Consider the following 26,940-nt stretch of genomic DNA (forward strand, 5'->3'; position numbering starts at 1 on the left):
AGCAAAAAGGAAGGACGGTAGAAAGAGGGAAAATCGACAGTGGATATCGAAGGAAGTAAGGGAGAGTATCAAATTGAAGGAAAAAGCATACAAAGTGGCAAAGATTAGTGGGAGACTAGAGGACTGGGAAATAGGAAGCTACTAAAAAAGCTATAAAGAAGAGTAAGATGGATTATGAGAGTAAACTTGCTCAATATAAAAACAGATAGTAAAAGTTTCTACAAATGTATAAAACAAAAAAGAGTGGCTGAGGTAAATATTGATCCTTCAGAGAATGAGAAGGGAGATTTAATAATGGGGGATGAGGAAATGGCTGAGGAACTGAACAGGTTTTTTGGGTCGGTTTTCACCGTGGAAGACACAAATAACATGCCAGTGACTGATAGAAATGAGGCTATGACAGTTGAGGACCTTGAGACGATTGTTATCACTAAGGAGGTAGTGATGGGTGAGCTAATGGGGCTAAAGGTAGACAAGTCTCCTGGCCCTGATGGAATGCATCCCAGGGTACTAAAAGAGATGGCTAGGGAAATTGCAAATGCACTCGTGATAATTTACAAAAATTCACGAGACTCTGGGGTGGTCCCGGTGGATTGGAAATTAGCAAACGTTACACCACTGTTTAAAAAAGGAGGTATGCAGAAAGTGGGTAATTATAGGCCAGGCAGCTTAACTTCGGTAGGAGGGAAGATGCTGGAATTTATTATCAAGGAAGAAATAGCGAGGCATCTGGATGGAAATTGTACCATTGGACAGATGCAGCATGGGTTCATAAAGGGCAGGTCGTGCCTAACTAATTTCGTGGAATTTTTTGAGGACATTACCAGTGTGGTAGACAACGGGGAGCCAATGGATTTGGTATATCTGGATTTTCAGAAACCTTTTGACAAGGTGCCACGCAAAAGGTTACTGCAGAAGATCAGGATGGAGTTGAGGGTAAAATAGTAGCATGGAAAGGTAATTGGTTAATTAATAGAAAGCAAAGAGTGGGGATTAATGGGTGTGTCTCTGGTTGGCAATGTCATGGGAATGTCACTTTAAGAAATGTTTGTCTGCTCAAGTGGCTGCAGTGATGTCAGAGTGTGGGTGGGGCTGAGCTCTGGCTCTGCTTTTGCGTTTCGCTTTGAGGAAAAGCTTGGGTGTCTGTGTTTTTTAGTTTCTTTTTAGTTTTGGAGCTGCAGCCAGCCAAAGAAGGTGTAATTTTGTTCTCTCTGCCATCTATTTTTTTTGGAAAATATATTTATTAATTTTTTTTAACAAAACAAAACAATTTTTTCCCCTGACAAACAATGAACCCCTCCCCCGTAACAAAATAACGCAAAATCGCCCTGAGCAAGATATATACATGGTAAGATGAAATATTTACAGAGCTTTATACACTGGCTCTCGCCCGTTCGTGCCAGTTTCCCTCACCCTCCATGTTATCCCCCGCTCGTCCGTCCCCTCAAACAATCTCTCGTTTCCCCCCCCCCCCCCCCCCCCCCCCCAGGGTTGTTGCTGCTGCTGACCGACCTTCCTCTAACGCTCCGCGAGGTAGTCTAGGAACGGTTGCCACCGCCTGTAGAACCCCTGCGCAGACCCCCTTAAGGCAAACGTAATCCTTTCCAACTTTATGAAGCCAGCCATGTCGTTTGTCCAGGCCTCCACGCAAGTGGGCTTCGCCTCCTTCCACATTAGCAAGATCCTTCGCCGGGCTACTAGGGACGCAAAGGCCAGAATGCCGGCCTCTTTCGCCTCCTGCACTCCCGGCTCGTCCACTACTCCAAATATTGCTAGCCCCCAGCTTGGCTTGACCCGGACTTTCACCACCTGAGATATTGCTCCCGCCACTCCTCTCCAGAACCCCTCCAGTGCCGGGCATGACCAAAACATATGGACATAGTTCGCCGGACTCCCTGAACACCTTCCACATCTGTCCTCTACCCCAAAGAACCTATTCAACCTCGCCCCCGTCAAGTGTGCTCTGTGAACCACCTTAAATTGTATCAGGCTGAGCCTGGCACATGAGGAAGAGGAATTGACCCTACCCAGGGCATCAGCCCACAAACCTTCCTCAATCTCCTCCCCCAACTCCTCCTCCCATTTACCCTTCAACTCTTCTGCTAGCGCTTCCCCCTCTTCTCTCATCTTTTGGTGTATTGCCGAAACCTTGCCCTCCCCGACCCATACAGCCGAGATCACCCTGTCTTGAATTTCCTGTGTCGGGAGCAGCGGGAATTCCCTGACCTGTCGCCTCACAAAAGCCCTCACCTGCATATATCTGAATGCATTTCCCGGGGGTCTCTCTGCCATCTAAAGACTATTTCAAGATCATTTGGTGAATTCAGACTGATAACTACTCTCAGTAGAGAATTTAAACCTGGTGTGCTTCTTTAAAAGGGTTCTTGTCTTATGGATGTCAAAAGGAAAGTTTAAGGATTACTTAGAGTGTTGTATTTTTTGGGGGTTGTATTTGAATTGATGGTTGCTAAGATGGTCACTGTATGTTTTTAAAAAGGTTAACTGAGTTCATAGAATAAACATTGTTTTGCTTTAAAAAATACTTTTAGATTTCTGCTGCACCACACCTGTAGAGCGGGCCGTGTGCTCCCCATACCACAATCTTATAAAAGTCGTGGGTCAGGTGATCTCATGATCTACTTTGGAGTTCTCTAAACCCTGGCCCATAACAGCAATCAGTAGCTAGTGGTGTCCTTCAGGGATCAGTGTTGGGCCCACAATTGTTCACAATTTACATCAATGATTTGGAGTTCGGGACCAAGTGCAATGTGTCCAAGTTTGCAGCCGACACTAAGATGAATGGTAAAGCAAAAAGTGCAGAGGATACTGGAAGTCTGCAGAGGGACTTGGATAGTTTAAGTGAATGGGCTAGGATCTGGCAGATGGAATACAATGTTGACAAATGTGAGGTTATCCATTTTGGTAGGAATAACTGCAAAAGGGATTATTATTTAAATGATAAAATATTAAAACATGCTGCTGTGCAGAGGGACCTGGGTGTCCTAGTGCATGAGTCGCAAAAAGTTGGTTTACAGGTGCAACAGGTGATTAAGAAGGCAAATGGAGTTTTGTCCTTCATTGCTGGAGGGATAGAGTTTAAGACTAGAGAGGTTATGCTGCAACTGTATAAGGTGTTAGTGAGGCCACACCTGGAGTATTGTGTTCAGTTTTGATCTCCTTACCTGACAAAGAACGTACTGGCACTGGAGGGTGTGCAGAGGAGATTCACTCGGTTAATCCCAGAGCTGAAGTGGTTGGATTACGAGGAGAGGTTGAGTAGACAGGGACTGTACTCATTGAAATTTAGAAGGATGCGGGAGGATCTTGCAGAAACATATAAAATTATGAAGGGAATAGAGAGGATACATGCAGGGAGGATGTTTCCACTGGCGGGTGAAAGCAAAACTAGGGGGCATAGCCTAAAAATAAGTGGAAGTAGATTTAGGATTGAGCTCAGGAGGAACGTCTTCACCCAAAGGGTTGTGAATCTATGGAATTCCATGCCCAGCGAAGCAGTTGAGGCTCCTTCATTAAATGTTTTCAAGATAAAGAGAGAGAGTTTTTTGAAGAATAAAGGGTGATGGTGTTTGGGCGGGAAAGTGGAGGTGAGTCCACAAAAGATCAGCCATGATCTCATTGAATGGCGGAGCAGGCTCGAAGGGCCAGGTGGCCTACTCCTAGTTCTTATGTTCTGTTCCCCCAACTCATCCAGGAGCAGCAGTTGCTTCAATAAAGTGTATTCCGTCAACCTGGGAAACGCCTTCCACTCTTTTCGGGCAAAGTCCCTCACCAGCAGAGATTTACTAAATTCACTCCCCCTTGGCAACACAAACCTCTTCCGCAATTCATCCAGACCTGCGAGCTTGCCGTCAAGGAATAAGTCCCTCACCCTCTCCAGCCGCACCTCCCTCCACTTCCCATACATCCCACCCATCTCCCCTGGCTTGAACCAATGATTCCCACACAATGGTGTCAACACCGACATCCCTCCAACTTAAAGTGTCTCCTCAGGTGATTCCACACCCTGACCTTTGCCTGGAGCAGTGGGCTCCCTGTATATTTCACCAGAGCTAGTAGCAGCAGAGTTGTCACCATAGCCCTCAGACTAGAACCCTTACAGGACGACTCCTCCATCCTGACCTCCCCCATCACCACCATCGCCTCACCTCCACATTTGCCGCCCAATAGTGGTGCAGCAAGTTCGGGACTGCAAATCCCCTTTCGGTCTCTGCCTCTGGAACAGAACCCTCTTTACCCTCAGCACCTTCCCTGCCCATATAAACTCTGAAGTCACTGTCTTCTACTTCTGGAAGAAGGCCTTGTGGAGATAAATCGGGAGGGTCTGGAAAACAAACGGGAACCTTGGCAGCACATTAATCTTTTCCACCTGCACCCTCTCTGCCAACGTCAGGTGTAATGTATCCCATCTCCTAAAATCCCCCCTAATCTCCTCCACCAATTTTGTCAAATTCCATCTGGGCATCGTAGCCCATTCCTTTGTCACCTGAGTCCCCAAATACCTGAATCTTTCCCTAGCTCTCGTGAACGGCAACACCTCCAAGTTGGTCCACTGCCCCGGGTGAGTGTCTAGGTCCGGGATCCTCCCTAACACCCGCCTCATAAAGCCCACAATGTTCCAATTCAGGGTATAAACATTCACCAAGACCACCCGCATCCCCTCCAACTTCCCACTGACCATCATAGATAATAAAAGTTTCTACAAATATATAAAACGTAAAAGAGTGGCTAAGGTAAACATTTAAAGGATGAGAAGGGGGATTTAATATTTGGAAATGAGGAAATGGCCGAGGCATTGAACAGTTATTTGGTGTCAGTCTTCACACAAATAGCATGTCGATAATTGATGGCAAGGAGGCTATGGCAGGTGAGGATCTAGAAACGATCATTATCACTAAGGAGGTAGTTTTGAGCAAGCTAAGGGAGCTAAAGGTAGACAGGTCTCCTGGCCCTGATGGAATGCATCTCAGGGTACTAAAAGAGATGGCAGGGGAAATAGCAAATGCGCTCGTGGTAATTTACCAAAATTTACCGGACGATGGGGCAGTTCCGGCAGATTGAAAAACAGCAAATGTGACACCACTGTTTGAAAAAGGAGGTACAAAAAAGGGCAGGTAACTATAGGCCAGTTAGCTTCACTTCTGTAGTCGGGAAATCGCTTGGATCTATCATCAAGGAAGAAATTATTAGACATCTGGATAGAAATTGTCCCATTGGCCAGACGCAGCATGGGATCATTAAAGGCAGGTCACGTTTAACTAATTTATTAGAATTCTTTGCGGACATTACGAGCGCGGTCGACAACGGGGAACGGGTGGATGTGGTGTATCTGGATTTCCAGAAGACATTTGACAAAGTGCCGCACAAAAGGCTGCTGCATAAGATAAGGGTGCACGGCATTACGGGTAATGTATTGGCATGGATAGAGGATTGGTTAACTGACAGAAAGCAAAGAGTGGGGATAAATGGTTGTTTTTCAAGTTTCCGATCAGTGGCTAGTGGTGTGCCTCAGGGATCAGTTTTGGGACCGCAATTGTTTGCAATTTACATAGATGATTTGGAGTTGGGGACCAATTGTAATGTGTCAAAGTTCTCAGATGACTCTCAGTTGAGTTGTAGAGTAAAGTGTGCAGAGGACACTGAAAGTCTGCCGAGGGATATGGATCGTTTAAGCGAGTGGGCAAGGGTCTGGCAGATGGAGTACAATGTAATTGGTCAATGTGAAGTCACCCATTTTGGTAGGAATAACAGCAAAATGGACTCTTATTTAAATGGTAAAAAAAATTGCAGCATGCTGCTGTGCAGACGGACCAGGATATCCTTGTGCATGAATCGCAAAAAATTGGTTTGCAGGTGCAGCAGGTAATTAGGAAGGCAAATAGAAATTTGTCCTTCATTGCTAGAGGGATGGAGTTTAAAAACTGGAAGGTTATGTTGCAGCTGCAGAAGGTGCTGGTGAGGCCACACCTGGAGTACTGTGTGCAGTTTTGGTCTCCTCTGAGGAAGGATGTTGCTCTCGAGGGAGTGCAGCGAAGGTTGACCAGACTGATTTCAGGGATGGCGGGACTGTCATATGAGGAGAGATTAACTAGGTTGGGATTGTTCCCGTTTGAGTTCAGAAGAATGAGGGGGAATCTCATAGAGACTTATAAAATTTTACCGGGACTAGACCGGGTAGATGCAGGGAAGATGTTACAATGATGGGTGTGTCCATCACCCATGGGGTGATGGACACAGGGGTCACAGTCTGAGGATTCAGGGTGAACCATTTCAGACAGATATAAGGAGACATTTCTTCACACAAAAAAAGTGGTGAGCCTGTGGAATTCATTACCACAGGAAGTAGTTGATGCTAAAACTTTGAATATATTCAAGAGGCGGCTACATATAGCACTTGGGGAGAATGGGAATCAAAGGCTATGGGGAGAAAGCAGGATTAGGCTATTGAGTTGGATGATCAGCCATGATCGTGATGAATGGCGGAGCAGGCTCGAAGGGCCAAAAGGCCTCCTCCTGCTCCTACCTTCTATGTATCTATGTACAGTTTTGGTCTCCTTACTTGAGAAAGGATGTACTGGCACTGGAGGGGGTGCAGAGGAGATTCACTAGGTTGATTGAGAGGATTGGCTTATGAGGGGAGACTGAGTAGACTGGGACTATACTCATTGGAATTTAGAAGAATGAGGGGGAATCTTATCGAAACATATAAAATTATGAAGGAAATAGTTAAGATAGAGATGGAGGTTGTTTCAACTGGCAGGTGAAACTAGAACTAGGGGGCATAGCCTCAAAATAAGGGGGAGACGATTTAGGACTGAGTTGAGGAGGAACTTCTTCACCCAAAGGGTTGTGTATCTGTGGAATTCCCTGCCCAGCGAAGCAGTTAAGGGTACCTCATTGAATGTTTTTAAGGCAAAGATAGATGGTTTTTTGAACAGTAAAGAAATTAAGGGTTATGGTGAGCGGGTGGGTAAGTGGAGCTGAGTCCACAAAGGATCAACCATGATCTTATTGAATGGTGGAGCAGGTTCGAGGGGCCAGATGGCCTACTCCTGCTCCTAGTTCCTAAATTCCTATGTTACATACCCAGCCCCGGATCAGCCACAATGCTCTCCACTTCTAAAGCCACTCTATTATTGACCAGCACCGCCACCCCCTTTGAATTCATGTCCAGCCTTGAGTGGAACACCTGCCCCACCCATCGCTTCCTCAACCTCATCTGATCCCTCAACTTCAGGTGCGTCTCCTGCAAGAACACAACGTCCACCTTCAGGCTCCTCAGATGCGCAAAAACATGCGACCGTTTAACTGGCCCATTCAACCCTTGTACGTTCCACGTGACCAGAATGTTCGGGGGGCTCCTCACCCCCACTCCCCTGCCGATCAGCCATCTCCCCCTTTTTAAGGCGGCCCCAAGCTCTCATCACCTACCACTCCAGACCCACCCTCAGATTTTCACCCCCAACTCTCCCTTCCCAACTGCGCCACATCAACCACACCCATGTCAGCAACCCGCTTTTTCACCCTCCTGGCAAACCCCCACTTCACTCCCTTTAACAACCCGCCCAGCTAGCATGGTGGCCCTGCCCAAGACCCCTGACTTCCCTTCACCCCTCCATTCCACCCCTCTCCCTCCCAATCCTCCCTCCTAACCACCAACAAACAGAGAAACAAAAGGCATCACTGCTCCCCCGTCAAACCCTACCCCAAATTACCCGCCCCCTTAAAGAAAGCTGTCTATATCCGAATGTGCTTGGCCAGCTTCGTACCCAGTTCCCGGTAAATCTGTAGCTCACTCCCCTCCCAGGTGCATTTATTTGTCTGCCTCGCCTACCTCAGGATCTTTTCTTTATCCAGGAACTGATGTAGCCTCACCACCATCACACTCGGCGCTTCCCCCACCTGCGGACTCCTTAGCACTCTCTGCACCTAATCCACCTTGAGGGGCCAGATAAAGGCCCCCTCCCCCATCAATGTCTCCAGCATGCTCGCCACATAATTGGCGGCCTCGGCTCCCTCAATACCCACAAATTCTGCCTCCTAGAGCAGTTCTTGAGGTTCTCCAATTTCTCTCAGCCTCTTCTGGCTGCTGAACACCACCCCCATCTCTGCCTCCAGCAAGGTCAGCCAATCCTCGTCCTCCACCACTGACTTCTCGACCTTGTGGATCGCCAGGCCCTGAGACTCCTGCCTATGCTCCACCCCCTCAATCGCCAGCCTGAGCAGCTCCAACACCTTGGCCAAATCTTCCAATGCCTCTTTCCTCTGCTGCTGGAATTTGTTATGTAAAAACTCCACCAGCTACTCCATTAACCACTGGGCTGGCAGTGCTGTCCCATTGCCCTCCGCCATTTTTACCTGTGTCGTATTATAACATCTTCCTTGCTCCAACTGCTCTCGCTTTCTCGTGGCACATCTCTTTCATTGATCCATACTCCGACCTCACCAGACCTTCCCTCTTGCCTCAAATACCACACCATTTGGTTGGGGAAGGACAGAAAAAATACATCTTGAGCAGGAACCACCAAATGTGCAACCACTCACTCCTTGGCTGCCACCGGAAGTCGTCGTCGTCTCCTCCCCCCCCCCCCCCCCCCCCCCCCCCCCTTGCGGGATTAACCATACTTGCCTTGTAGATGCATCTCTGCACTCCGGGGTTTCCCTTTGTTAGGCGTCCATTCAAAATTACTGCAGTCACCGTACTCCCCATGAGGATGGGCCCCTGGCTCCAGGGTTGTTGCCCTGGGCCACCCAGGGACCACCCAACATGGCCACCAACTATGTGTGTGAGCCCCTGTTGGGATCCGAAAAGTGGCAATTTTTAAGGTTTCCTCTTTTGTCCAAACTGGGCCAATAGTTTAAACTAGTACCAGGGACAAATAGTACTGTAAACCTTATCTAGAACATAGAACGTAGAACATAGAACATTACAGCGCAGTACAGGCCCTTCGGCCCTCAATGTTGCGCCGACTTGTGAAACCACTTATCGTCCATATGTCTATCCAATGACCATTTGAATGCCCTTAGTGTTGGCGAGTCCACTACTGTTGCAGGCAGGGCATTCCAAGCCCTTACTACTCTCTGAGTAAAGAACCTACCTCTGACATCTGTCTTATATCTATCTCTCCTCAATTTAAAGCTATGTCCCCTCATGCTAGACATCACCATCCGAGGAAAAAGGCTCTCACTGTCCACCCTATCTAATCCTCTGATCATCTTGTATGCCTCAATTAAGTCACCTCTTCACCTTCTTCTCTCTAATGAAAACAGCCTCAAGTCCTTCAGCCTTCTCTCATAAGATCTTCCCTCCATACCAGGCAACATTCTGGTAAATCTCCTCTGCACCCTTTCCAATGCTTCCACATCCTTCCTATAATGCGGCGACCAGAATTGCACGCAATACTCCAAATGCGGCCACACCAAAGTTTTGTACAGCTGCAACATGACCCCATGGCTCCGAAACTCAATCCCTCTACCAATAAAAGCTAACACACCGTACGCCTTCTTAACAACCCTCTCAACCTGGGTGGCAACTTTCAGGGATCTATGTACATGGACACCGAGATCTCTCTGCTCATCCACACTACCAAGAATCTTACCATTAGACCAGTACTCTGTCTTCCTGTTATTCCTTCCAAAATGAATCACCTCACTCTTTTCTGCATTAAACTCCATTTGCCACCTCTTAGCCCAGCGCTGCAGCTTATCTATGTCTCTCTGTAACTTGTAACATCCTTCCGCACTGTCCACAACTCCACCGACTTTAGTGTCATCTGCAAATTTACTCACCCATCCATCTACGCCCTCCTCCAGGTGATTTATAAAAATGACAAACAGCGGTGGCCCCAAAACAGATCCTTGTGGTACACCACTAGTAACTGGACTCCAGTCTGAAAATTTCCCGTCAACCACCACCCTCTGTCTTCTTACGGCTAGCCAATTTCTGACCCAAACAGCGAAATCACCCTCAATCCCATGCCTCCGTATTTTCTGCAGTAGCCTACCGTGGGGAACCTTATCATACGCTTTACTGAAATCCATATACACCACATCAACTGCTTTACCCTCATCCACCTGTTTGGTCACCTTCTCAAAGAATTTAATAAGGTTTGTGAGGCACGACCTACCGTTCACAAAACCGTGTTGACTATCTCTAATCAAATTATTCCTTTCCAGATGATTATACATCCTATCTCTTATAAACCTTTCCAAGATTTTGCCCACAACAGAAGTAAGGCTCACTGGTCGATAGTTACCTGGGTTGTCTCTACTCTCCTTCCTGAACAAGGGGACAACATTGGCTATCCTCCAGTCTTCTGGCACTATTCCTGTAGACAAAGATGACTTAAAGATTGTAGCGCACAAAGACTCCGTGAGACGAATAGCGTGAAGCCGATGAGGCTTTATTAAGCGTGTCTGTTCCCCCGCAGCTCGATAGTAAACTGGCCTGCGGGGGAAGACTCCGGCTTCTTATACTCCGCCTTCAGGGCGGAGCTTGAGGTCACCGGCCAACCAGGACCCGGGATCTGTCAGCCAGTGACATTAGGGCTTCCAGTCCCACATGACCCCCAATACATACTACCACATTCACCCCTTGTCAAAAATGAACCCGGCGGGGTGATGCTTCGTATGGTGGTAAGGGTTTACAGGGCTGGTCCTGGGAGGACAAAACATTCACATGGCAATACAGTATTGGATAATTTCGTCCTGTTGCAACTATTTACAGAGGGTATAGGAAGAAAAGCAAAATGTTCTTGTGAACAGTCCATATTTGTTTTACATCGACGCCACGAGTCGGTCGGGCGGTCTGGTCGTCCGTGTCGATCGCCTCGGCCCCGGCGGTGGTGGTGGTGCTTGTACCAGTGTTGTCGCCTCCAGGAGCCGTACGGTTTCAGCTCGGGCTTGATTCTTGGTCGGTGCTGAGGGGAGGGGAACCGATCCTCCTGGGAAGGGGGCGGTCGCGGGGTGCGGCGGTGGCAGGAAGGGGGGGGGGTTGGGTTGATGGTGCCGGGGGGGTGTGCGTGTTGCCGGCGGGTGCCAGATCCCGCAGGGAGACCGTGTCCTGTCGGCCGTCGGGGTACTCCACGTAGGCGTACTGGGGGTTCGCGTGGAGGAGGTGAACCCTTTCGACCAACGGGTCCGCCTTATGTGCCCGCACATGCTTTCGGAGCAGGATGGGTCCTGGGGCCGCCAGCCAGGTCGGCAGCGACATCCCAGAGGAGGACCTCCTAGGGAAGACAAGGAGACGCTCATGAGGCGTTTGATTAGTGCTCGTACATAATAACGACCGGATGGAATGGAGAGCGTCCGGGAGGACCTCCTGCCACCGTGAAACTGGGAGATCCCTGGACTGTAGGGCCAGTAGGACGGTCTTCCAGACCGTGCCGTTCTCCCTTTCTACTTGCCCGTTCCCCCGGGGGTTGTAGCTGGTCGTCCTGCTTGAGGCGATGCCCTTGCTGAGCAGGAACTGGCGCAGCTCGTCACTTATGAAAGAGGACCCCCTGGCGCTGTGGACGTATGCGGGGTAACCGAACAGTGTGAAGATGCTGTTCAGGGCTTTAATGACTGTGGCCGCGGTCATGTCAGAACAGGGAATGGCAAAAGGGAAGCGGGAGTATTCATCCACTACATTAAGAAAATGTGCGTTGCGGTCGGTGGAGGGGAGGGGCCCTTTGAAATCGAGACTGAAGCGTTCAAAGGGGCGGGAAGCCTTAATCAGGTGCGCTCCATCTGGCCTGAAAAAATGCGGCTTGCATTCCGCGCAGATGTGGCAGTGCCTTGTGACTGTATGGACCTCCTCTAAAGAGTATGGGAGATTGCGGGACTTGATGAAGTGGTAAAACCGAGTGACCCCCCGGGTGGCAGAGGTCCTCGTGGAGGGTTTGGAGGCGGTTAATTTGTGCGTTGGCACATGTGCCGCGGGATAGGGCATCGGACGGCTCGTTCAGCTTTCCGGGACGATACAAAATCTCATAGTTGAAGGTGGAGAGCTCGATCCTCCACCTTAAGATTTTGTAGTTTTTGATTTTGCTCCGCTGTGCACTATCGAACATGAAGGCTACCGACCGTTGGTCCGTGAGGAGAGTGAATCTCCTGCCGGCCAGGTAATGCCTCCAATGTCGCACAGCTTCCACTATGGCTTGGGCTTCCTTTTCTACTGAAGAGTGGCGGATTTCTGAGGCGTGGAGGGTCCGGGAGAAAAAGGCCACGGGTCTGCCCGCTTGGTTAAGGGTGGCCGCTAGAGCTACGTCGGATGCGTTGCTCTCGACCTGGAAGGGGAGGGACTCGTCGATGGCGCGCATCGTGGCCTTTGCGATATCCGCTTTGATGCGGCTGAAGGCCTGGCAAGCCTCTGTCGACAGAGGGAAGGTCGTGGTCTGTATTAGGGGGCGGGCCTTGTCTGCGTACTGGGGGACCCACTGGGCGTAGTACGAAAAGAACCCCAAGCAGCGTTTCAGGGCTTTTGGGCAGTGCGGGAGGGGGAATTCCATGAGTGCGAGCATACGTTCGGGGTCGGGGCCTATTATCCCATTGCGCACTACGTAGCCCAGAATGGCTAGCCGGTCAGTGCTAAAAACGCACTTGTCCTCGTTGTACGTGCGGTTCAAGGCTTTGGCGGTCTGGAGGAATTTTTGGAGGTTGGCGTCGTGGTCCTGTTGATCGTGGCCGTAGATGGTTACATTGTCGAGATACGGGAACGTGGCCCGCAACCCATGTTGAGCAACCATTCGGTCCATCTCCCGTTGGAAGACCGAGACCCCGTTTGTGACGCCAAAAGGGACCCGTAGGAAATGGTATAATCGCCCGTCTGCCTCGAAGGCTGTGTACTTGCGGTCACTTGGGCGGATGGGGAGCTGATGGTAGGCGGACTTGAGGTCCACGGTGGAGAAGACTTTATATTGGGCAATCGGATTGACCATGTCGGATATGCGGGGGAGAGGGTACGTGTCTAGTTGTGTGTACCTGTTGATGGTCTGGCTATAGTCAATGACCATCCTTTGTTTCTCCCCTGTCTTCACTACTACCACCTGCGCTCTCCAGGGACTATTGCTGTCCTGGATTATGCCCTCCTTTAGTAGCCGCTGGACTTTGGACCGAATGAAGGTCCGGTCCTGGGCGCTGTACCGTCTGCTCCTAGTGGCGACGGGTTTGCAATCCGGGGTGAGGTTCGCAAACAAGGACGGGGGTTGCACCTTGAGGGTTGCGAGGCCGCAGATAGTGAGTGGGGGTATGGGGCCGCCGAATTTGAACGTAAGGCTCTGTAGATTGCATTGGAAATCTAATCCCAGCAAGGTGGGGGCGCAGAGTTGGGGAAGGACGTTTAGTTTGTAGTTTTTGAACTCCTTCCCCTGCACCGTTAGGGTAACTATGCAGAATCCCTGGATCTGTACGGAGTGGGATCCTGCAGCTAGGCAAATCTTTTGTGCGCTGGGATAGGTGGTCAAGGAACAGCGTCTTACCGTGTCGGGGTGTATAAAGCTTTCCGTGCTCCCGGAGTCGACTAGGCATGGCGTCGCGTGGCCGTTTATTAGTACCGTTGTCGTCGTCGTCTGGAGTGTCCGGGGGCGAGCTTGATCGAGCGTAATCGAAGCGAGCCGTGGTTGTAGTAGTGGAGTGGGGTCCGTTGTTGCCGTCCAAGATGGCGTCGGGGATGAACAAAATGGCCGCCCCCATACATCGCACGTGGCTGGGGGGTCACAAGATGGTGGCGGGGGTGGACAAAATGGCCACCCCCATGCGTCGTACAGGTCTGGGGCGGTCCAAGATGGCGGCGCCCCTCCTCCCCACGTGGTGGCCGGGACCCAAAATGGCGGCGTCTGCGGGTCGCACATCGGCGCCCCTCCTCCCCTCGTGGTGGCCGGGACCCAAAATGGCGGCGTCTGCGGGTCGCACATGGTGTGCTGGGGGGGCTGGGGAGCGCTAGGACCACGAGCGCTAGGACCGCGAGCGCTAGGACCGCGCGGAGCTCCCTCACCGGGGACAGCGGTGGTCGGGGCCCAAGTCGGTGGCGCCGGCGGGTCAGGCGTGGGGCGCGGGGTGCGGGTTAGGGTGGCGTTAGGGACGCGGAAAACTCCCTCCTCTCCGTGGAGAGTGTTGGCCGGGACCCAAAGCGGTAGCGCCGGCGGCGGGTCATACATGGGCTGCGGGGAGGGGGGTTGGGGAGCGTAGGCGGCGTGCAGGGCTCCCAGTTCTCCCGGGACCGCGGTGGTCGGGACCCAGAGCGGCTGCGCCTGCGGGTCGTACATGGCGTGCTGGGGGGGTTGGGGCGCGTAAACTGCTTGCAGGGCTCCCTGTGCTCCCGGGACGGCGGCGACCTCGCGGGACCGGCACACAACCGCATAATGGCCCTTTTTCCCGCAGCTTTTGCAGATAGCTGCGCGGGCCGGGCAGCGCTGTCGGGGGTGTTTCGCCTGGCCGCAGAAATAACAGCGGGCGCCACCGGTGCGACTCGGCGTTTGGACCGCGCAAGCCTGTGGGGTGTCCGGGGGGGGGGGGTAGGGGGTTTGCCGCGACGGGTACGTACGGGGCCCAATGGGTTGCCGCGCGGTCGGGGCCGTTGGCGCGGGTATTAGGCGCGGCCACGTCTAGGGAGGCTGCTAGGGCCCGTGCCTCAGAGTCCTAGCGACTCTTTTTCTAGAAGTCTTTGGCAGATTTGGGAGGATTGCATACCTGCCACAAAAGCATCGCGCATTAACATGTCCGTGTGTTCGTTTGCGTTCACCGACGGGCAGCTGCAGGCTCGTCCCAAAATCAGCAGCGCGGCGTAGAACTCGTCCATCGATTCTCCGGGAGCTTGCCGTCTCGTCGCGAGCTGGTAGCGAGCGTAGATTTGGTTAACAGGGCGGACATAGAGACTTTTCAGTGCTGCGAACGCCGTCTGGAAATCGTCCGAGTCTTCGATGAGGGAGAAAATCTCCGTGCTCACCCTCGAGTGCAGGACCTGCAGTTTTTGGTCTTCTGAGACTCGGCCGGTGGTCGTTCTGAGGTAGGCCTCGAAGCAAGTCTGCCAGTGCTTGAAGGCTGCTGCCGCGTTCACTGCGTGGGGGCTGATCCTCAGGCATTCCGAAATGATCCTGAGCTCCATAGTCCTTTTTAGGCACGCTTAATAAATTGTAGCGCACAAAGACTCCGTGAGACGAATAGCGTGAAGTCGATGAGGCTTTATTAAGCGTGTCTGTTCCCCCGCAGCTCGATAGTAAACTGCGGGGGAAGACTCCGGCTTCTTATACTCCGCCTTCAGGGCGGAGCTAGAGGTCAACAGCCAACCAGGACCCGGGATCTGTCAGCCAATGACATTAGGGCTTCCAGTCCCACATGACCCCCAATACATACTACCACAAAGATCAAAGCCAAAGGCTCAGCAATCTCCTCCCTAGATTCCCAGAGAATCCTAGGATAAATCCCATCCGGCCCTGGGGACTTATCTATTTTCACACTTTCCAGAATTGCCAACACCTCCTCCTTATGAACCTCAAGCCCTTCTCGTCTAGTAGCCTGAATCTCAGTATTCTCCTCGACAACATTGTCTTTTTCCTGAGTGAATACTGACGAAAAATATTCATTTCGCACCTCTCCAATCTCCTCGGACTCCACGCACAACTTCCCACTATTGTCCTTGACTGGCCCTACTCTTACCCTAGTCATTCTTTTATTCCTGACATAACAATAGTTAAACTATTTGATATAGCTACAAATAATCACTGACTGAGAGAGAAGCAGAGATCTTTTCAGGAAACGGCACACAGATCTTTCGGTCTGTGTAAGACTGCTGCTTAACCTGACAGCATTTGGCGAAAGATGTTGCTTAACCTAATGTCCCGAGCACACTCAAACCTATAAAACTGTAAATCCACAGACCGACAAGGCTCCTCCCATTAATTACACCATTTGTTTTTTACATTTAGTGTATCCAAGTACTTTTCTTTCCAATTAAATGGCAATTTAGCGTGGCCAATCCACCTACCCTGCACATCTTTGGATTGTGGGGGTGAAACCCACGAGGAGAATGTGCAAATTCCATACATGACAGTGACCCAGGGCCGGGATCACTCTTTCCAGAAGCGCGATACCAGTCTAGATTGCAGCTGGTTCCTGGGATGCTACCTCGGGAGTTTCTACTTCAACTGATGTGCTGCAGCATGTGTGTCGTATGCACCAGCAGGTGACCCAGGAGCCTCTTCACTAATATGAAATACCGAGGTGATGGTCTCTGGATTGGCGAAGGATGCAGTTGAAAGCAGTGCGGAGAAGTCGGTGTCATCCCTATACTGTCCTCCGGGCTGTGCTGGGGCTGTGGCTGGGGGCGAGGTACCCCAAATGGGCTGGCTTCGTCTAATGGTAATCGCGCAAGACACATGGCAAGATCTCGGGAAGGAGTGGTCTGGAGGACGGAGGTGACTCACTTGCTATTGGAACATCACTTTGCATTTGGGGCTCACTTGGTTGTCCCATTCTGACCTCCACCTGGGAGATCGGCCTCTCTTTCACTTCCCTGGCTAGCTCCACTGCCCTCTGCTCAGCAACGGTGAGAGCCCCGAGGTATGACTCGCCCCTCTGGTCTTCTCCCGCTGCCGGCGATCATGGGCCGTCTTTTCCTAGGGAACACAAGGAACATGGTGAGACGTATTCATGCAAGTTACATGTGGAGCCTGTAGCTCGTGGCCTGTGTGTACAAGGCACCTGGTCAAAGAGGACAATATAGATGTTGGGGTTTGGTGCAGGGTGGGATGTAAGGGAGATGCAGCCTGGTAGTTGAGGGGGGTGAGAGTGAGGGACAGGAGTGATGCCAGAGGCACAGAGGTGGTGACTCACCCGAGCTGACCTAAGGAGGTCATCTTTTTCTGACACTGCGTGCCAGTCTGCCTGGTGAGGTCCACAGCATTCGCTGCCTCTGCCCAGGCCTGGTTAACATATGCGGGAGGTAGCCTCCTGCCCACCCTGAAGAAGAGGGTGTCCCATCTCTTCTCCACGGCATCCAACATTCTGTCCAGCTCTGCATCCGTGAACTGGGACAACTCATTGCTGGGCCATCTTCTTGGCTAGAATGTAAACGTGTGGGCAGTGGAGTGCTTATAAGCAGCTCCAGCTTTCACTGCGTCGAGGACCCGAGTTTGATACCCGCCCCAGGCCATTGTCCGAGTGGAGTTTGCACATTTGCTCCGTGTCTGCGTGGGTCTCACCCCGACAATCCAAAGATGTGCAAGGTAGGAGGATTGGCTACACTAAGAATCCTGCCCTTAGTGTCTCAAATGGAGAATTTCGCCCAATGTCTCAAATTATCTCCAGCAATCATAACAAAATTCCATTAGGCCCCTCTCTGTAAAAGCACAGTTGGTAGCACCGTTGTTTGACAGTGCCAGGGACCAGGGTTCGATTCCCACCTTGGGCCACTGTCTGTGCGGAGTCTGCAAGTTCTCCCTGTATCTGCATGGGTTTCCTCCGGGTGCTCCGGTTTCCTCCCACAAGTCCCGAAAGACCTGCTGTTAGGTGAATTGGACATTCTGAATTCTCCCTCAGTGTGCCCGAACAGGTGCCGGAGTGTGGTGACTAGGGGATTTCCACAACAACTTCATTGCAGTGTTAATATAAGCCTACTTGTGACAATAATAAAGATTTTTTTTTTAATTAAAAAAACACGTACATGGTTGGAATCAATAATGATCACACTTTTCTGACATCTTAATTGCATCTTTTGCAGCCTCACAGTCGGCACGTATGTTATTTTTAGAAATATTACTGCAACAAATGTATATACAGTAACCTAGACTTTTAATAATATTACTGCAACAGATAAATATAATATAATCTATATAAAAAATTCCTACATTCATCACAAGCAGCCACGATCATAATGAATGGCTGAGCAGGCTCGAAAAGCCGAATGGGCTGTCCTATTCATATTTTCTTTGTTTCTAATTCCCAAGAGTACACGGAAGGTTTTGGGGTCTCAGGGCAGGGCGAGTAGGGAAGCATTGAGGCGGTGGATAGTGGGGGATTGGTGCGTCGAGTGAAGAGGCTTGGGGCGGGAGGAGGTGCAGCAGCCACTGGAAGAGGCTTGGGGCGGGAGGAGGTGCAGCAGCCACTGGAAGAGAAGGGGGGTGCCTATAGTTAGAAGGGGGTTTCTCATGGAGGTGCCTGTCCCCCCCCCCCCCCCACCCCTTTTTACTGCCCGAGGCCTAAGCCCTACCATCTCTTGGGCTTTCCCCACAACTGGGAAATCCTCCCACAAGCTTAAAGAATTGAGGCTGGAATGGAAATAACCCGTAATTGGTCAATAATTGGTCACTTAAGGACCTGAAAAGGGGTACGGGTGGGTGGCCCGCCTGAGACCTCGCCCGCCCCAACATAAAATAAATGAGCAGCTGGGACAGGCATGAGCCCCATGAGAAGCCCATTCATGCTATTATACGCAGCCTTCCACCTAAAAATAGACCGGCGTACAGACAGCCTATCCAATAACTCCTTACCAATTTTAAACCCTTCAAGAATCTGAAGAGTAGAAAATTATCCAGAACACGTGGTAACTTTAGCCCCTTTCTGCCCTTATACCTATTAGCACAGTGGGCTAAACAGCTGGCTTGTAATGCAGAACAATGCCAGCAGCACGGGTTCAATTCCTGTACCAGCCTTCCCGAACAGGCGCCGGAATATGGCGACTAGGGGCTTTTCACAGTAACTTCATTGAAGCCTACTTGTGACAATAAGTTATTATTATTATTATTCTATACTTCTTGCATTTCGCAATAGTTTCCTTCAATTTGTACCTTGATCTATATCTTTCCTACTCGCTAGCTGATGGTCTATAGACTAGACTGAGAAATTTAATAGCAGCTTTTTTATTCCTTGGGTCTAACCAGATCGATTCTGTCCTCGACCCCTCTGGGATGTCCAACTTTAATCAATACAGCCACTTTTCCCACTTTTTTTCCTTCTCTGTATTTTCTGAACATGTTATATCCGGGAATATTTAATACCCAGTCCTACACTTCTATAAACCATGATGTGGAGATGCCGGCGTTGGACTGGGGTGAGCACAGTACGAAGTCTTACAACACCAGGTTAAAGTCCAACAGGTTTGTTTCAATGTCACTAGCTTTCGGAGCGCTGCTCCTTCCTCAGGTGAATGAAGAGGTCTGTTCCAGAAACACATATATAGACAAATTCAAAGATGCCAAACAATGCTAGGAATGCGAGCATTAGCAGGTGATTAAATCTTTACAGATCCAGAGATGGGGTAACCCCAGGTTAAAGAGGTGTGAATTGTCTCAAGCCAGGACAGTTGGTAGGATTTTGCAGGCCAGATGGTGGGGGATGAATGTAATGTGACATGAATCCCAGGTCCCGGTTGAGGCCGCACTCATGTGTGCGGAACTTGGCTCTAAGTTTCTGCTCGGCGATTCTGCGTTGTCGCGGGTCCTGAAGGCCGCCTTGGAGAACGCTTACCCGGAGATCAGAGGCTGAATGCCCTTGACTGCTGAAGTGTTCCCCGACTGGAAGGGAACATTCCTGCCTGGTGATTGTTGCGCGATGTCCGTTCATTCGTTGTCACAGCGTCTGCATGGTCTCGCCAATGTACCACGCTTCAGGACATCCTTTCCTGCAGCGTATGAGGTAGACAACGTTGGCCGAGTCGCACGAGTATGTACCGCGTTCCTGGTGGGTGGTGTTCTCACGTGTAATAGTGGTATCCATGTCGATGATCTGGCACGTCTTGCAGAGATTACCATGACAGGGTTGTGTGGTGTCGTGGTCACTGTTCTGAAGACTGGGTAGTTTGCTGCAAACAATGGTTCGTTTGAGGTTGCGCGGTTGTTTGAAGGCAAGTAGTGGGGGTGTGGGGATGACCTTGGCAAGATGTTCATCGTCATCAATGACGTGTTGAAGGCTGTGAAGAAGATGACGTAGTTTCTCCGCTCCGGGGAAGTACTGGACGACGAAGGGTATTCTGTCGGTTGTGTCCCATGTTTGTCTTCTGAGGAGGTCGGTCCGGTTTTTCGCTGTGGCGCGTTGGAACTGTCGATCGATGAATCGAGTGCCATATCCCATTCGTACGAGGGCATCTTTCAACGTCTGTAGATGTCTGTTACGCTCCTCCTCGTCTGAGCAGATCCTGTGTATACGGAGCGCTTGTCCATAGGGGATGGCTTCTTTCATGTGTTTAGGGTGGAAGCTGGAGAAGTGGAGCATCATGAGGTTATCCGTGGGTTACCCCATCTCTGGATCTGTAAAGATTTAATCACCTGCTAATGCTCGCATTCCTAGCATTGTTTGGCATCTTTGAATTTGTCTATGTGTTTCTGGAACAGACTTCTTCATTCACCTGAGGAAGGAGCAGCGCTCCGAAAGCTAGTGACATCGAAACAAACCTGTTGGACTTTAACCTGGTGTTGTAAGACTTCGTACTGTTCTATAAACCAGATTTCCATCAAACAGTTCCGTAATTTTGGAGGCAGGGAAACAAAGCTGGAATACTCATCCGCCAAGCAACTCCTTTGTTGACTGGGTCAGGTTACTGTATCAGGCTCCTGTGGCAAGCGTACGGACGAATAGGACAGCATCGGATTATATTAGACTGCACGGGGGATGAGACAGGGATTTCCCCTCTCCCCACTGTTGTTTGCGCTGGCTAGAGAGCCGTTGGTGTCACAGTTTGATTTTTGAAAAATATTCTTCTCACTTTAGTTATCCCAATCTGTTCACTCTGCTCCTGATCATAGCATGGTAGAATTTCACATTTAATCTTGTCCTCCAGAATCGAGGATTGTGTTCTGGACGTTATTGGGGAGGACTAGATGGGTTTGTTAAGGGCAGGCAGTTGGTGTCCTCCAGAATCGAGGATTGTGTTCTGGACGTTATTGGGGAGGACTAGACGGGGTTTGTTAAGGGCAGGCAGTTGGTGGCCAATGCAGGAAGGCTGTTAAATGTGATCATGATGCCCCCGGAAGGTAGGGAGGTGAAGGTAGTAATCGCAATGGATGCAGAAAAGGCTTTTGATCGGGTAGAATGGCACTATCTGTGGGAGATACTGGGACAGTTCAGATTCGGGCTGGGCTTTATTGACTGGGTCAGGTTACTGTATCAGGCTCCTGTGGCAAGTGTACGGACGAATAGGACAACATCGGACTATTTTAGAATGCACCGGGGGACAAGACAAGGATGTCCCATCTCCCCACTGTTGTTTGCGCTGGCCATAGAGCCGTTGGCAATTGCTCTGAGAGCCTCGAGGGGCTGGAGAGGACTGGTCCGGGGCCAGTGGAGGTGACATGTTGGAGCAGTGGGAGCATCGGTCTGGGCCCCAATCTGTGATAATCACCAGTTTGCCCCGGGGAGTATGGACAGGATGTTCCGGTTATGGCGGAGAGCGGGGATTGAGAGGATGGGGGATATGTTCATAGAGGGGAGGCTTTCCGAGTATAAGGGCGTTGGATGAAAAGTTTGAGTTGGCGAGGAGAAACAAATTCAGGTATCTGCAGGTGCGGGACTTCTTTCGTAAACAGGTGTCAACCTTCCCGCTCCTACCGCGAAGGGGGATTCAGGACAGGGTAGTTTCCAGAGGGTGGGTAGGAGAAGGGAGCATCTCGGACATTTATGAGGAGCTCATGGGGTCGGAGGAGATGCAGACCGAGGAGCTGAAGCGCAAGTGGGAGGAGGAGCTGGGAGGTGAGATAGAGGATGGTCTATGGGCAGACGCGTTGAGTAGAGTCAACGCGTCTGCAACATGTGCCAGGCTCAGCCTGATACAATTTAAGGTTGTTCATCGGTCTCACATGACAGTGGCCCGGATGAGCAGATTCTTTGGGGTGGAGGACAGGTGTGCAAAATGTGCAGGAGGACCGGCTAAATAATGTCCACATGTTTTGGACATGTCCAAAGCTTAGGGGATTTTGGCAGGGGTTTGCGGACGTCATGTCCACGGTGTTAAAACAAGGGTGGCGCTGAGTCCAGAGGTGGCGATTTTCAGGGTGTCAGAAGACCTGGGAATCCAGGAGGAGAAAGTGGCAGACGTTCTGGCCTTTGCTTCCCAGGTAGCCCGGAGACGGATACTATTAGCTTGGAGGGACTCAAAGCTCCCAGAAGTCAGAGACCTGGCTATCGGACATGGCTAGCTTTCCCTGTTTGGAGAAAATCAAGTTCGCCTTGAGAGGGTCACTGTTCGGGTTCACAAGGAGGTGGCAACCGTTCGTCGACTTTTTTGTGGGAAATTAACCGTCAGCAGACGGCAGGGGGTGGGGAGTAGTTTAGATTAGAGCAGGGGGTCAATAAGGGTGGGACCTGTACGAGAGGCTTTTGCACTATGTTTATGGTTTCATGTATATTGTTTATTTTGTTGTTGTCACTATACCTAAAATACCTCAATAAAATGTTTATTTTTTTAAAAAAAAGAATTTCACATTTCGTTTGAGAGTGAGAAAAATGGGTCTGAAACAAATGTCTTATCCTTGGAATTGCCTTTAAGCTCGTGAAGACATAATTGGCTACAGTGGACTGAGAAAGTAGGTTAAAAGGTAGGAAGGTTGAGAAGCAGTGGCATTTGAGGAGATATTTCAGAACGCTTGTGATAACCGTCATGAGGACCACGCGGGATCACTAAACGATCTACCCATGGGGCTAATAGAGTACGGATTTCCGTGGTAGTGGGCGGAGACCCGCCAAGCTGGGATTTGTTAGCGAATCCTTTAAATGTTGCCTTCAGACCCTGACCAAGAGTTCCGATAGTCCCTGGCTGGGACATTTGTGTTGTATGCTGCGGCAGCGACTTTATCTTTTGAGTTAACATAAACTTGTTTAGCCGCCTTCTTCGTGTCTCCTGGGTTATTACATTGGTGACGAGAATCAAATATGAGATTCTACACAGCCTTCCTTGAAACTCCAGTAAGGAATGAAGTGCGAGGGTAACCTGGATATGATTCTATTAGGAAAATTCAAGCCATATGATGCGGGTGTAGAGGACTGGCCCCAGAGTGCCGAAAGAATGCACTTATTTGTCATGCTAATGGCATAGAAGGTGAAGACCGACACAAGGTAATCCTTCTGATTACTTGTGGAGCCCCAACATTCCGCATCATTACGAGTTTGACCCGGACTCAAAAACTTTTAACCAACTAGTGGAGTTAGTGGCAAACTAGTATGACCCAAGGCCATTGATAATTTTCATAACATGACTGGAAAGACCCCTGAAGAATCAGCGACGGAATTCCTGACCAGGCTTAGAAGCTGCGGAACGCTGAGTATGGGTCACCTTACCTGAGATGCTTTGGGACCAATTGGTAAGTTGTGACAGAGAAAACTACTAGCAGAACTCACCCTCAACGTTAAAAGTGCCACAGAACCGGCGTTGTCCCTGGAGAATGACGAAAAAGGATCCCAGAAACCTCCAAGTTCAATGGATGATAACGTGCTCAGTGTAGGGCGAATCAGTATTCATCCATGTTGAACACCACTTGGAGGAAGCGTGGCAAGGACACAGAATATACTTTGGGTGGGGGACTTAAGTGTCCATTACCAAGACTGGCTCGATAGTACCACGACATACTGATCTGGCTGGGTCCTAAAGGACATAGCTGTTAGACTGGGACTGCAGCAGGTGGTGATGGAACCAACAAGAGGGAAAAACATACTAGACTTCATCCTCACCAACTTGCCTGCTGCACATGCATCTGTCCATGACAGTATCAGTAAAAGTGACCACTGCACAGACCTTGTGGAAACAAAGTCACATCTTCACGTTGAGGATACCCTCCATCGTGTTGTGTGGCACTACCACGGTGCTAAATCAGATAGACTTAAAAGATAGTGTGAATTATTGGATTATGAGTGTAAACTGGCAAGAAAAATAAAAATCAGATGGTAAGAGGTTCGACAAGTGGATTACAAACAATAGAAGGAACATGCTGTTTGATTAGGCAGATTACACACCAGATTCAATTACCCTGGTATTACAAAACCCAGAATTTTTTGGCCGTTCTCGCTGGCAGGATCCTCCAGTCCTGCTAATAGCGAGCTCCTGTCGTGGGTTTCCCAGTGGCGGGGGGGGTGCATACAACGAGTAACCCTAATGACAATGGTGGGAACAGAAGATCCCGCTGTTGGCCAATGGCGGGCCGCCTTGTGAAATATGTAACGGGGGTGTGGAGGGCGGAGGGGGTGGGGGGGGGGGGATGGTTGTGGAAATTCCTGCCCAAATTTCTACTGTTATATGTGATTCCATGATTGGCAGCACTAGCTGAACAGTCCTGAGTGCCCTAATAGTGACACCAACAAACAATCTGGGATAATCAACTAAGTTCATAACATGACTCATTTCCGCTTTTGAGAATGACATATGCACATTCATACACAGGGACCCATTCTCTGCAAATGAAAGGAATATGTTCAAGCAATGTGCCTTTTTTGATTTACCTCGGAGCTTTACTTTCTTCATGACAAGTCGGCCAGAGTCGACTTGCCAACAAATCAGCACCCTTTTCTCCTGTCGAACAAATTGACATGATCATTTAAATTTGGGCATTCTTGCATTTTTCCTAATGATTGCAAGATAAAAAGCTTCGACAAAATATCTCTCTTTTCAGAAAAATTGAGGTATTTATGGGACTTCGATGCAATCCAGCTTTTAAAAGATGACTGAGGGTTCAGATGTTTCTCGGAATTAGTGTGAGGATGGGTGGAGAAGGGGGTGGGGTGTGGTATTTGGTTGAGTGAGGTGAATGGAGAATGGCTGCATGGTGGGTGGGGTGGGAGGGGTTGGGTGGTGAGGGGATAGGGTGAAGGGCGGGTGGGGGTGGGAGAATTGGTAGATGAGAGGATGGGGGCAAACACATTTAAATTCAAAAATGTTTTAAAATAATTCTCAATGTTCACTTAACTCCATCAAAAGATCTGAGTCAATATATTTGGGACCGAGGTGGGCTCCAGAATTTGCCCACTTCCGTTGCTGCCTCGAGTCTGCCTAATTATGTCTCCATACCTCTGGGAAATTCGATTGTCCAACAGGATGTGACGGGACAATTCCCGACCCAATTTTGAATTCATTTTCTGATTCCTGCTTCTGAGGGGAAAATCCAGACCAAGGAGTGAGTCTTAAAGGGAACAAAGATCGGTTATGTGAGTCAGCAAAAATTGACAGGTATAATGCAGAAAAATGTGAGGTGTCCACTTTGAGAAAAATAGAAAAGTAGAATATTATTTAAATAGAGAGACTGCAGAATGCTGTGGTACAGAGGGACCTGGGTGTCCTCATACATGAATCACAAAGTTAGCATGCAGCAAGTAAATGTAATTTTAACCTTTATTGCAAGGGGTATGGTGTATAAAAGTAGGGAGTTTTGCTTCGACTGTGCAGGGCATTGGTGAGACCGCATTTAGAGTTTTGTGTACATTTTTGGTTTCCTTACGTAGGGAGGGATATACTTGCATTGGAAGCAGTTAAGAGACGTACATCAGATTGATTTCTGTGATGATGAAGTTTTATGAGGAAAAGGTGAGCAGGTTAGGCCTATAATACGCACTGGAGTTTAGGAAAATAAGAGGTGATATTATTGAAGCATTTAACATTCTATGCGGCTTCCAGGCTAGATACTGAGAAGATATTTCCTCTCATCGGGGCATCTGGAACCAAGGGGCACAGTTTCAAAATAAGGGGTCTCCCATTTAAGTTGGAGTTGCAGTGGAATTTCTTCTCTCTGAGGGTTGCTAATCTTTAGAATTCTCTGCCCCAGACAGCAGAGTCATTGAATATATACACTACCATGTTCTTCAGATATTTGATCTGCAAGGGAGTTACAAAGAATGGGGGCAGGCAGGCAGGAAAGTGAAGTTAAGGCCATAAATCTGATTAGCCATGATCATACTGCATGGTGGAGCAGGCCCCTTGGGCCAACTGGTGTATTTCTGCTCCCATTGCTAATGTCCTTGTGAGTTTGGCCTAAGTAGCTGAAGTCACAGCTACCACTGAAAGCTGGAGTGATACAAATCAGCAGTGTACAAGAGGTCAGAACTGGAGGAACAGTGAGCTCTGAAGGTTTTAAAAAGTTAATTTATGGGATGTGGGCATCACTGGCTAAGCCAGCATTTGTAGCCTATCCCTAGTTCATAGAATAATAGAATTCCTACAGTGCAGAAGGAGAGCATTTGGCCCATCAAGTCAGCACTGACCCTCTGAAAGAGCACCCTACCTAGGCCCACAACCCCACCTAACCTGCACATCTTTGGACTGGGAGGAAACCGAGCACCCAGTCGAAACCCACGCAGTCACTGAGAGAAAGTGCAAATTCCACATAGACAGTCACCCAAGGCAGGAATTGAACTTGGGTCCCTGCCGCTATGAAGCGGCACATGCTAACTTGAGAAAGTGGTGATGAGGCTTTCGGTTCTGGGGTCTTGAGATCCCTGTCGACATGAGAGCTAAGTGGCGGAAGAAGTGTATGCGCAGGCTGAAGCGTGAAAGATGAGGCAGAGGTCGAGGTGAACAACTGCTGACGATGCAGTACTGACCAGGCTTTGATGAATCTTACACGGCAAATGGACACTGACGCTTCTGTTTATACATCTTTTTCTAAGACCCAACAAAATAGAGGCACCTTGGATGCTGGTCATGAGAAGATCTGTACATTGATCTGTTGTGATACTGTGCCAATGAGGATTCTTTTGCAGCCAGTCCGGATTAAATGATCAGTCGAACACCTCGTTACTTTAACATATGTTTATTTCTCGGCCGGGGCTAAGACCACTGTATCTCTTGAGAGTTACAACAGTAAGCCAAAGCCAATACATCTAACAGCAGGATTTATACATTTTTGGTTCATTTCTGAGGGCAGCTCCCTCGCATTTCTATTTGTGCTCTCAGCTCAATTATAATTCAGCCCCCTCAATTATAATTATCTTTAAGCCTAGTGCACCCATTCCCAAGGCCGTTACTGCAATTTG

General features: G+C 49.6%; 1 protein-coding gene across 4 annotated transcripts in view; it reads left to right on the forward strand.

Moving 5' to 3' along the window:
• The window catches only part of ccdc135 (coiled-coil domain containing 135), a 303,907-nt gene that overhangs the window by 8,682 nt on the left and 268,285 nt on the right, over window positions 1-26,940 (forward strand). The window contains exon 1 of one of the 4 annotated variants that reach the window (XM_072486255.1): window positions 1,231-1,348. The exons of 1 other annotated variant lie outside the window; for it this stretch is intronic. In XM_072486255.1, the coding sequence (XP_072342356.1) occupies window positions 1,346-1,348 (3 nt within the window). In that variant the 5' untranslated portion in view covers window positions 1,231-1,345. Of the gene's footprint in view, window positions 1-1,230; window positions 1,349-26,940 lie in introns of those variants that run through there. 2 more of the 4 variants (XM_072486247.1, XM_072486260.1) reach the window with 2 other exon arrangements.

This window comes from Scyliorhinus torazame, chromosome 2 (genome assembly GCF_047496885.1).
Source record: "Scyliorhinus torazame isolate Kashiwa2021f chromosome 2, sScyTor2.1, whole genome shotgun sequence".
In the NCBI taxonomy this organism is placed as follows: Eukaryota; Metazoa; Chordata; class Chondrichthyes; order Carcharhiniformes; family Scyliorhinidae; genus Scyliorhinus; species Scyliorhinus torazame.